General features: G+C 68.8%; 4 protein-coding genes across 4 annotated transcripts; 1 reads left to right on the forward strand and 3 right to left on the reverse strand.

Moving 5' to 3' along the window:
• Positions 1-114: 114 nt before the first annotated feature.
• LOC129121068 (interleukin-12 subunit beta-like) lies at positions 115-3,566 on the forward strand. Its single transcript, XM_054633954.2, has 7 exons — positions 115-1,529; positions 1,666-1,735; positions 2,034-2,255; positions 2,427-2,535; positions 2,619-2,800; positions 2,903-3,051; positions 3,318-3,566. Exons 2-7 carry the CDS (start codon positions 1,666-1,668, stop codon positions 3,456-3,458), a joined length of 873 nt encoding a protein of 290 aa, XP_054489929.2. The 5' UTR covers positions 115-1,529; the 3' UTR covers positions 3,459-3,566.
• A 582-nt stretch (positions 3,567-4,148) lies between these two features.
• LOC129121003 (alpha-internexin-like) lies at positions 4,149-5,550 on the reverse strand. The gene is made up of 3 exons (XM_054633859.2): positions 5,210-5,550; positions 4,622-4,746; positions 4,149-4,558 (listed from the first exon to the last, which is right to left on the reverse strand). Exons 1-3 carry the CDS (start codon positions 5,411-5,413, stop codon positions 4,507-4,509), a joined length of 381 nt encoding a protein of 126 aa, XP_054489834.1. The 5' UTR covers positions 5,414-5,550; the 3' UTR covers positions 4,149-4,506.
• A 133-nt stretch (positions 5,551-5,683) lies between these two features.
• On the reverse strand, positions 5,684-11,563 carry TLX2 (T cell leukemia homeobox 2). Its single transcript, XM_054633621.2, has 3 exons — positions 10,560-11,563; positions 7,793-8,030; positions 5,684-7,128 (listed from the first exon to the last, which is right to left on the reverse strand). The coding sequence occupies exons 1-3, from the start codon at positions 10,939-10,941 to the stop codon at positions 6,912-6,914; spliced, it is 837 nt and encodes a 278-aa protein (XP_054489596.1). The 5' UTR covers positions 10,942-11,563; the 3' UTR covers positions 5,684-6,911.
• LOC143693997 (uncharacterized) lies at positions 7,920-10,046 on the reverse strand. Its single transcript, XM_077177886.1, is given in 3 exon segments — positions 7,920-9,248; positions 9,251-9,407; positions 9,409-10,046. Coding segments are annotated over 3 exon segments (1,410 nt in total). The 5' UTR covers positions 9,679-10,046; the 3' UTR covers positions 7,920-8,265.

Consider the following 11,563-nt stretch of genomic DNA (forward strand, 5'->3'; position numbering starts at 1 on the left):
GCTTCGTGTCCGTGACTGCAGCAAGGGTGGGGTCCATCCTGCCCAGGGACATCACCACAGAGGGGTCTGGCCAGGGTGGGGTCCATCCCGCTGAGGGACATCACCACAGAGGGATCCGGCCAGGGTGGGGTCCATCCCGCTGAGGGACATCACCAGAGAGTGATCCAGCCAGGGTGGGGTCCATCCTACCCAGGGACATCACCACAGAGGGATCCAGCCAGGGTTCCTCTGTCCTGTCAAAGGACATCACCACAGCGGGGTCTGGCCAGGGTGGGCTCTGTCCCTGCTCCTCCTGTCTCCCAGGAATGGTTTCTGTCCGTGAGGCCTCTGTCCCCTCCCACCCATGTTTCGGGTGCCAGGCTGGGGTTCCAGCCATGCTGAGGCTCTGAGGGCATCCCTGGCCTTTGCCTCAGGACTTCCCCTCCGTGGTTGTGGTTCTTCTGCAGAAGCCAAGGGGAAGCTCTTGTTGGTGAGATGGGGGCGAGCGAGGCCCCCAGCCTGCTCCCAGTGCCTGCTTCGCCCAGACAGGGCAGGGCACGGGGGCAGCCCAGGGCAAGGCACCCCTTCCCTCCCTCCCTCTCCTTTTGGGGTTCCCTACAGTGCTACAGCCAAGGGCTGAGCTGCTGCAGGAGCCCTGGGGGTCCTGGCTTCCCATCCCCACCCCTCAGCCCACACACAGGGGTTTGGCTCAGCTCAGGGAGGAGCCTTGGAGGTCCCACTGGCCTGTCCTGGCCTCAAAAGGTGAGAGCTGGGCTCCCCCAGCCTCCCACAGCCCCAGTTCCCTCTTTGCTTTCTAGGAACTGCAGAAAGTACGTGAAAGGGTACAGCACTGCCTTCCCCAGGACGGGCTCTGCTGCGTGCCCTCAGCATGGGCTGGCACCAGTGGGGTGGCAAAGGGGCAGCTGATGACCCTGATAATTTCTGTCCCTACGTCCTCATCTCTGCACAGCATCCCATGGGACACACTGGCACGAGGAGGGGAGGGAAGGGGTGTGCCAACCTGTGCCAGGCTGGAGGCATCACCCTGAACCTCTGTGGCAACCCTCCCCTCTCCTCAACCCACCCAGAGGGGCCCAGCCCTGAGCTGCCCCTCTCCAGACCCCCAGCACAGGTGCTGAGAGAGCCCACAGGTCCCCCCACCCCACAGCAGGGCACTGTGGGGGTCCTGTGCAGCACACAGTGATGATGTGCAGACCCTCAGGTGCTGCAGGACCCCTCTGAGAGAGCTAGGACCACCCAAAACCCCAACACCATCCCAGATGCCCAGTGCTGCCCCTTGCCTGGGTGTTCCCAGCGTTCCTCATCCTCTGGCATTCAGGGGCAGGGGGTGTCTGTGCCCCCTGCCCCCCTGGGAAATACCAGCAGTGCTGTGGGTGGGAGGCAGGGACAGGGCTGAGCGTGGGTCTCATCCTGTAGTTCTCAGAAGTGTGATGCTGCTGTGACTGCACCTTGGGGCAGCCCCACACAGCCCAGCCCAGTATAAAAGTGCAGCCCCCGGCTCTGCTGAGCCCACCAGAGACAACGCAGAGGTAGGCACAGACTGGGGGGCCGGGGGGGATTCTGCTTTGGGGGTGCTGCTCCCAGGGCTGGGGGCTCTGCCCTGGCTGTCCCTCTCCTGGGTGATGTCCAGCTGGGGCTGCCCTTCCCTGCCCTTTCCCTTCCCAGATGCTGGTGCTGTTGGGGCTGCTGCTGTTCCTGGTGCCTGCACAAGCCCTGACTGCCTTCCCCCCAAAGTGTGAGTGCTGTCCCCGGGGCACAGGGGAGGCCTGGAGGGGAAACCTGGCAGGGACAGGGACTGCAGAGGGAGTGGGGGGCGTCCCAGACCCACATCCCTCTGATAGGGGCTGGGACAGCTCTGCTGGGAGATTGGAGGGTGGGCATGAGGGTGATGTGGGGTGGGTATGGGGTGAGGATGTGGAGTGCAGGATTGTGGGACAGGGTTGTTGTGAGGCCACCACCCATGGGCGGTTTGGGGAACAATCTGCCCCCACCACAGCCCATCTCTGACCACTGGCTCTGCCTCTCCCCTGCAGTCCAGGTGGGGAAGCTCAACCAGGACGTGGTGGTGCGATGTGACACTTCAGAGCAGCACATCTCCTGGACCCTGAACGGGGATGAGGAGCCCATGGCTGAACTGGTGCCTGAGGGCCAGAAGCTCACCATCCTGGGCCTGGACCTGCCAGCCACGGGCAACTACAGCTGCTGGGCTGGCCCTGTCCTGCTGGACACCACCTATGTGGTGGTCAGGAACACCCGTAAGGAGGGGCATGGCTGGGGGTGATGGGGGGCAGGGGTGGAGGGCTGAGGACCAGGGGATTCTGGTGCCCAGCCCATGGGCACGAGGAGCTGTGGGGAGCCCCTTGAAGGGAGTGGGCACCACTCCTGGCCTCATGCAGCCCCTGACCAGCCACCCCTCAACCCCTCAGGCGAGGAGGAGATCAACGTGTCCTGCCAGGCTGAGTCCTACAACGGCTCCTTCCACTGCTCCTGGCCCGGACCCGCCTCTGCCATCTTCCGTGCCCGCCTCATCCGCAGGTGGGTGCCCTGGGACCCCCCAAACCCACGGCAGCACCACGGGCACCCCGCCCTAAGAGCTGCCCACCCCTCCCTCCCCACAGCGATGGCTCCGTGGGGCCCTGGGTGCCCGTGGCCAGTGACCAAGGCCGGTTCAACGCCAGCCTGGCAGATCCCCTGTTCTGCCCCTTCGGGGAGGAGCTGCGCCCGCTCCAGCTCCACCTGGAGGGGCTCTCGGACACCTCCTACCTCAACCTCTCCAGGCATTTCTTCCTCCGTGATATTGGTGAGCTCAGGGCAGGGCCAGCGGGGTGGGAGCGTCCAAGAGGCACTGGAGGCTCCGGGGGGAGGGTCGCGGCCCCTTTTCTGAGCCCCCCTCTGTCCACAGTGCGTCCTGACCCGCCCCAGGAGCTGATCCTGAAGCAGCAGGGGGAGCAGCTCCACCTGGCCTGGGCCCCTCCAGCCTCCTGGCCGCTCCCCAGATCCTACTTTGCGCTGCTCTACCATCTGCAGTACGAGCTCCACAACGGCACCCAGGTAACGGGGAGGGGCGGTCTGTGCCCAGGGTGGACCAACACAGGCTGCCCCATGTGCCCACCCTGCCTCTGCCCCTTCCCTGACTCCTCGCTGTCCCTGGGAAGATGCTCAGCCACGGCCCCTCCTCACTCTGCTGCTTCCCTTCCCGGGCTGATGAATTGTCACCCCAGGCTGTCACCGCTGCTCCCCCCAGCGCTGCCGGGCTCGGGGGGTGCTGTGCCCCCTCCCCGAGGCTCTCCCCAGCCCATGCCCTGCCCCCTTTGCAGGTTGAGCAGTTCGTGGAGGGTGCAGAGGAGACGCCGGTGCTGGCGGGCGCAGGGCGGGTGCGAATCAGCTGCCGGGACCCCTACACCCCCCCGGCCTGGAGCCCCTGGAGCGCCTGGATGGGCCTCGAGGCACCCCAATAACAGCGGCTTGGAGGGTGCTGACCCCACAAGCGGGCACCTCCTTTACCCAGAAGCCCCATCCCTTCACAGCTCGGAAAAGGATTTTTTCCCCTAATAAAACTCAGGGATTTGCTTTGCCACCACAAACTCTGCTCGGTGTCTGTGGGAAGGGAGGTGCTGGGCCCCCACAGCACAAAACTCAGCTCTGGGGTCCATCTGCATGGCTGGGACAGGCTCCACCCGTGCTCCAGCCCAGCCTGGGGACAGGTGGAGTAAAAAACCCTGCCCAGTTCAGTTCCCTGAACTCCCCCAGCCCTCAAAAACCCTCCCAGCTCAGCCTCCTTTCTGGGAACTGTGGTGGGACAATGTCCCCAGGCACAGGAGCAGCACATCCCGAGGAGCAGGATCCCATCCTGACCCCATCCCCACATCCCAGGGAGCAGGATCCCATCCTGACCCCAAAGTGCCACTTGACAGTGTGGGGGGGATCAGGGCCCACCCATCACCACTGGGGGGCTCAGTTCCTACCGACGCTGTGGCCCCACAATGCGCCCCCTCAGTGTCCCCGTGCCGTGCCCAGCTCGGGGGTGAGGGGCTGCACCAGGCAGGAGGGAACCCAGACCCCTCCCTGAGCCCACGGAGCCCCCACCCCACCAGAGACCCCTGGAGCACAGCCGGGGGTGCTGCCCACCCCCATCCAGCAGGGCCGGCTCTGGGTGATGCCACGGGGCTTTATTGAGGTGCTTCCACAGGGTCTGGGCCGGGACTCCCGCCCCGGAGAGGCTGGTGAGTGTGAGACCCCACGGGCGCTGCCCTCCCGGGGCTCCCGGGCCAGGCGGGCACAAGTCCGGGGCACCCGTGGAACGGGGGGACACAAGGACCGGGGCTCCATCAGTCCAGAGAGGTCCTGAGGGTCCCAGGGAACCGCGGTGCAGGAATCGGGGGTCTGCGGTCCGGCGGAGGAACCGGGGTCCGGTGGTGGGGCTGAGGATCCGGTCCCGGGACCGTGGCTCCGGTGGGAAGGGCAGGGCCGGGCTCCGGTGGCGGGACCGGGGCTCCGGGGCGCCGCTCACGGCGGGGCCAAGCCGCCCAGGCGGAGCTCCTCGCTCTCCAGCATCTCCCTGGAAAAGAAGGGCCGGGCTAAGCCCCTCGCCCCCCGTGCCCCCCGCGCCCCCCTCGCGTACCGGTACGCGGCGATCTCCGCCTCCAGCGCCATCCGCAGCCGCAGCAGCGCCGGGTACTCCCGCAGGCACCGGGCCATCTCCGCCTCCGCCGCCCCGATCTCCCGCTCCAGCTCCGCCACCCGCTCCTGAGCCGGGCCGTCAGCAGCGCCGGGACCGCGGGGCGACCCCCGGGGTCCCCCGCACACAGAGACCCCCACAGGGACCCCCAACCCCCGATCCGCACGGACTCCCGGCACCCCTGACCCGGCCCCTGGAAACTCCGCAGACCCCCGCCCTACACGGCCCCCACCCCACATGGACCCACGGGACCCCCAACCCCGCCCCGACACCCGGCGGCCCGACCCACACAAAGCCCCGCTCCCGGTCCCACCGGAACTCCCCCATCCCTCCCGGGGCCCCCCACCTCCACCGGGACCCCTGACCCCCGCCCCTCCCCATGCCCACCTCCCCCCTTCTCCCCATCCCTCCGGGCATCCAGCTCCAAACATCCACCCCCCTCCTCCTCCTCCTCCTCCTCCTCCTCCTCCTCCCATCCCAGCCCCCACCCCCGCTCCCTCCCAGCCCCCCGGGCGTCCCCCAATCCCGCACCTGGTACTTGGCCAGCTCCCCGCTCCGCCGGTCCCGCAGCCCCTCCAGCTGCCGGTGTAAGGCGCCCACCGCGCCCCGCAACGCCTCCACCTCGGCGGCTCGGGCTCGCAGCAGCCTCCGGTAACCGGCGGCCTCGGCACGGGCACGGAGCACCGCCTCGCCGCCGGCCCAGCGGCACCGGGGCCGGCCCTCGGCCGCGCTCATCCCGGTGGTAATGCGGTTCCACCCCTCCGCGTCACGGAACCGCAGCCAATCCCGTCGGTACCGGGTGAACGACTCCTCCCGGTAGCAGCGGAGAGGGGGAGCCCGCAGAAGCCTGTCCCCCAAACGGGGGGTGAGGGGAGAAGCCTGTCCCCCAAACGGGGGGTGAGGGGCTGCAGCATCGCGGGTGGCACCGGGGTGGGGGCAAGGTCGAGTTCAGGGTCAAGGTCACCGTTGTAACCCCCCCCCCACACACACACACACACCCTTCATCCCCTCCATCATCATCAACAGAGGCTGGAGTCGGGCTGGATGGTCCTGGAGGGGGGAACCCCCACTTAGGGGGTCACTGGGGAGGGGGTGCAGAGATTTGCCAGAAGAAGGGGAGGATTCAGCCCCTCTGCACCCCACGAGTGTCCTGTGGGTCACACCCAGGCTCAGTCCGTGGGAGGTGACACCCGGGGGCAGTCAGGGACTGGGATGGGGGGCACCCCAAGCAGGCACCCCATGGCAGGGGCTGCACGGGCATGTCCAGGCCCTGGGAGCTGACAGACCAGCGGGAGGAGGGCCAGGGGGCCAGGCTGTCAGTCTGTCCCACCACGAGGTGGGGCCGGGCTGGCCGAGTCCTTTGTGCACAGATGGAAGGCGGAGGTGGCAAACTCCGACCGGGATAAGGCAAAGTGGTGCGGGTGGTGCAGACCCCGCTGCCAGCGTGGGGGGCTTCCAGCACCAGGAACGGGAGCTCCACGCCCTGCTCCAGGTGGGCTGGAGGCTGTGGAGCCCATGGAGCTGCTGGTGGGGGAGCTGCAGAGCCCTGCCAGGTGTGGGGACCCATCCCTGGGCTCCCAGGGCTCCGGGCAGGGAGCTGCAGGTGTCCATGGGGTGTAGTGGCCCAGCCCTTGGCTCCCACAGGTCTGAGCAGGGCGCTACAGCCATCTGTGGGGTGCAGGGGTGCAGCCCTGGGCTCCTGGGGGGCAGGCAGGGGCCTGCAGAGGTCCATAGGGCATGGGGGTCCATTCCTGGGCTTCTGGGGCTCCAGAGGACATGGGGGCCCATCCCTGGGCTCCTGGGGGTCCATAGGGCATGGGGGCCCAGCCCTGGGCTCCTGGGGGTCCATAGGGCATGGGGGCCCATCCCTGGGCTCCTGGAGGTCCATAGGGCATGGGGGCCCATCCCTGGGCTCCTGGGGGTCCATAGGGCATGGAGGCCCAGCCCTGGGCTCCTGGGGGTCCATAGGGCATGGGGGCCCATCCCTGGGCTCCTGGGGGTCCAGGCAGGGGGCTGCCCACCGCAGTGCTCCAGATGGGGATTGGTGAAGCTTTGAGTCCAACCACAGGGGCACGACCTCACTCCTGGGTGTTCCTGGGGGGCTCTCCATGGCAGGGAGGGGGCTGCCAGTGCGGGGCTCTCTCTCAGGAAGCTGCAGCCCCTTCCCTGCCACGCTCCAGGCTCAGAGCCCACCGGGCTCCTGGTGCCACCTCCCAGCACATCAGCAGCGCCCTCACACCACAGAGGCCACCCCAGAGACCGACGTCACCTTGTTGTCCTCGGCCCAGGGCTGGAGGTTCTGCAGGGCGTAGAGGGAGGAGTTGTGCATGCAGAGCGGGTCCTGGGGCAGCGGCTGTGCCAGGCTCTTCTGGAAAGCCTCCTGCTGCAGGTGCAGCATCAGCCTGTTGGCCTGCTGCCGCTCGGCCTCGCGCTCCTCCGCCGTCTGACGCCTGCACACGCACACAGCGTTGGCACCGGCCGCAGATGGCACTGTCCCTTGTCCCCTTATTGCTGCCGTGGGACACGTGCCACAGTGCCACCAGAGAGGGCACAGGGGAGGCCAAGGTGATGCCATCCATCCCCAGTCCATCCCAGTCCCAGCCTCTCCCAGAATGTGGGGCTCGCTGCTGGAGGGATGTGGGGTTTGGGGCTGCCAGAGGGATATGGGGGTCATAAGGATATTGGGATGTCTGTCAGGGATATTGGGGTGTCTGTCAGAGGGATATTGGGATGGCTGTCAGAGGGATATTGGGATGGCTGTCAGAGGGTGTCTATTGAGGTGTCTGCAACAGGGGTATTGGGGTCATAGGGATATTGGGGTGGCTGCTAGAGGGATATTGATGTGTTTGCCAGAGGGATATGGGGTGGCTGTCATAGGAATATTGGGGTGTTGGCCAGAGGGATACGGGGTAGCTGCCAGAGGGATTTATTGGGGTGGCTGTCAGGGATATTGGGGTGTCTGCCAGAGGGATATTGGGGTGGCTGCCAGAGGAATATATAGGGGTGTCTGCCAGAGGGACACATAGGGGTGGCTGTTAGAGGGATATTGGGGTGTCTGCCAGAGGGGTGTGAGCATCACAGTTGTGGCAGCTGTCCCGGGGCTGTCCCTGTTACCTCCACTTGGTGCGGCGGTTCTGGAACCAGGTCTTGACCTGGGCGTCCGTCATCTTGAGGGCCTTGGCGAGGGTGGCACGCTCGGCCGAGGCCAGGTACTTCTGGCGGTGGAAGCGCTTCTCCAGCTCACAGATCTGCACCCGGGAGAAGGACGTGCGCGGCTTCTTGCGCTTGGGCGGCGTCCGGTTCTGGTACGGGTGCCCGATGCGCCGCGTCACCGCAAAGGGCGACAGCGCGGCTGTGGGGACAGCGGCGTCAGGGGGCGCTGGGGGTCATCCCAGCAAAGCACAGCAGGGCAGGACCCTGGGGCATGGCGGGGGGCTCCGGGCCAAGGGGGCACATGGGGATGGGGAATGCCAGGGGAGCCACCAGTGCTGCCTGGGAGAGTAGGGGAGGGGGACACCCAGAGCTGTCCCCACTTTGGGGACATGCGGGCAGCTCAAGACATGGCATGAGAGAGAAGCCATCCCCGTTCATACCCCACAGCACAGCCACTCCCCCAGCCTGCGGTCTGCACTGGAATGTCGGGGTGGATGGGCTGGCCCGGTCACAGGACGGATGCAGGACCATCGACCCCGGCTGCACAAACCCAACCTCCCCTCACAGCGAGCCCAAAGAGCCTCCGGGGCACTGCAGGGACTGTCCAGCTCTGCCGTGAGGGAATGGGACCACAGAAGCTGTTGGGAGGCAGACAGTGTCTCTTTCCATGGGCTGGGGAAGGGGATGTCCCTGCCCAGCTGAGGTGTGAGCCGGCCCTGGTGAGGCCAAAGTGCCACATCCCAGCCCTGGTGAGGCCAATGTGCCACATCCCAGCCCCAGAAGCTGCTGGAGCTGCAGGGAGCATCAGAGCAGCATGGAGGAAAGCAAAGGTTTGGCAGGGCCAGCCCCCAACACCTGCACCCCTCCTGCTCTGGCAGCAACCTCTGCCAAGGCATGACCCTACAGCACCACATCGCCATGGCACCATGGCACCACAGCCGCCACCAGGGCCACACCACACGGACAGGGCTGCACATGGCCAGGACCATGGGACATAGGGACATAGGGCACAGCCCACAGCACCCCAGGGACTCCCTGACACCCACAGATCCTCCCTCCCACCCATGCCCAGGAGGCCGCCTGGGCTGGAGGAGCCTTGCAGCCAGGGGGACGGGCACGGTTGAGCAGGTGGAGCCATGCAGGGCACGGTTGGGGCAGGTGGAGCCATGCAGGGCACGGTTGGGGCAGGTGGAGCCGTGCAGGGCACGGTTGAGCAGGTGGAGCCGTGCAGGGCACGGTTGGGGCAGGTGGAGCCGTGCAGGGCATGGTTGAGGCAGGTGGAGCCGTGCAGGGCATGGTTGGGGCAGGTGGAGCCGTACAGGGCATGGTTGGGGAAGGTGGAGCCATGCAGGGCACGGCTGAGCAGATGGAGCCGTGCAGCCGGGGGGCACAGAGGCCCCTGAGCCCCCTCCCCACATGGGCGGCCTCTCACCGGGACCAGCTGCCTCCTGCCTGCAGCCCACCCCAAGGCCGAGGTGCTGAGTGATGGCTGCGGCTGAGAGACCCCGCGCTGGGGAGGGGCTGCCCCATCCACCCAACGCTGGCGCCAGGCAGGAGACGAGGACGTCACCCGCCACCCCTGCGCGGGGACCGTGCTTCGTCACCGCTGCCATGGCGGGGTGGGCCAGGAGGCGAACGCGGTTCTGCTGGCGCCCGGGTGGGACCCCCAGGGTCCCCAGCGTCCTGCCCCAGACCCCCCCATGGCCCACACGGCCGGGACTCGGCCCCCAGCCCCGCACGGCCTCCAGCCTTGTCCCCGCATGCGGCCACACACTGTGGACGTGGCAGTGCCGCCATCTTGGGCGGGAGAGGAGCTGAGCCAGGCCGGGGGTCCCCAGCAGCCACATACAGTCCCAGTGCCCGGGACCCCAACCTCAGCACCCCTCCTGCTTCTGGGGTGCAGCAAGCAGCACCTCCAGCCCAGCACTGCTGCTCAGCCCCCACCAGGGCGCTCAGCCCCGGCCAAACCAGCAGCACCTCAACCCCTCACTACCTCCACAACCCCGCATGGCCGCCCTGGCCTCTCCCACAGCGCTGGCTCTGTGTGTTCCACACCGATCCCTGCACGTTCAGATCAGTGATCCCATCCCCAGGCACCCCCCGGGTACCCCTGCACCACCATCCCCATTCTCGGGGTTCACAAGGCACGGGACATTGCTCTGTGCATGGGTGGGCTTTGTCCTCAGTCCCACGGTGGGTCCCCCACCCTGCACCGTGTCCCCTCCGAGCCCCCACATCACATCTCACACCCGCAGAGCCCCCACCCCACTCTGCAGAGCCCCCCCTCCGCACCCACCCCACACCCGGCTCCCCACAGCCTCCCCGTTATGGTGTCACAGCATCACCACCGGCACCTCCAAACCGGGCACGGGACCAGACACGGAGTAAAGCCCGAGACCGGAGCCTGCTGGGACCCCCCGGGCTCCACCCGGAGCCACCGGACCATACCCGGTGCCGCGGTGGAGCCGCCTGTAGCCGCGTCTACCCCGAGCCGCTCCCGCGGGCCCCGACGGCGGCGGGCGAGCACCGGGTGCTGCGGGAACCTGTGGAGCGCACGGTCCCCGCCATCCCCGTCCGATCCCCGCGCCCGCCCCGACCCGCGCCGTGCCCGCCGGACCGCGCTGCCCCGACGGAACCGCGGGAGCGGCCGGTGCCGCGGGAGTGCCCGGAGCCGTCAATAGCCGCCGGTAGCCGCCGGTAGCCGCCAGCGGCCGTCCCGCCCGCTCACCTGAGAGCCGGTCCTTGGCGATGCGCCGCGTGGTCTCCATCCACGGGAAGGTGAGCCCCGGCAGCGCGGGCCCCGGCGGCGGCGCGGCGGGCGCGGCGGGCGGCGGGGCGGGCGCGGGCCGGTGCGCCGGGACGCGGATGACTCCGGCGGGAGGCGCGGCGGGCGCGGGGGTCACGTTCACGCTCACGTTCATGCTCATGTTGAGGTTGTAGGAGCCGAGCGGACCGGTGGGGCCGTAGCCGCTGCCGTAGAGCCCGTAGTCGGGCTCTGCCGCCGCCCGGTGCGGCCCCGTGGGCTCGGGGCCGCCCAGGATCTGGTCGATGCCGAAGCTGATGGGCTCGTGGGGCGCGGGGGGCCCCGGGCCGCCGCCCTCCCGCTCCATCCCGGCCGCGCTCAGAGCCGGCGGGGCGCGGGCATGGCCGGGGGGCGGCGGGGGGCGGCGGCGGCGACGGGCACGGAGCGCCCGGTGCGGGGCAGGACGCGGTGCGAGGTGCGGGCCCGGAGCAAGGTGCGGGGCAGGTGCCAGGTGCGGGTGCGGGCCCGGGGCAGGGTGCGGGGCATGGCTCGCAGCCGCTGGCGGCCCCGGGGCGGGAGCGCGGGTGGGCTGCGGGCCCTGGCGGGACGCGCTTTTCTGCCCCGCTCCATCCGGACCGGCCGAACTCCCACCGCCTGCGCCCTGATTGGCGGCCGCGCCCCGTGATTGACAGTTCGGGGCCCCGCCCCCGCCTCGGGACCCCCCCCCGCCCCCGCCGCTCCGGGCCCCCGCCCCGGCTCCGGGACAAGCGGACGGGCCCGTCGGGTCCCGAACGCCCCCCGTGCACCGACGGACTCCGTACCCGTTCTCCCCGCCGGGGCGTCCGCCGGAGCGCCTACCCGGTCCGGCGGAGCCGCTGTCGCATCGGGCAGCAGAGCGGCGCCTTTTTGCGTCCCCGCTCCGTCCGCAGCCCCGTCGGCGCTTCCAGCCGCCCCTCCCGGGGCGCACGAAGCGGCCCCTGCCCCAGCGC

This window comes from Agelaius phoeniceus, chromosome 4 (genome assembly GCF_051311805.1).
Source record: "Agelaius phoeniceus isolate bAgePho1 chromosome 4, bAgePho1.hap1, whole genome shotgun sequence".
Taxonomy (NCBI): Eukaryota; Metazoa; Chordata; class Aves; order Passeriformes; family Icteridae; genus Agelaius; species Agelaius phoeniceus.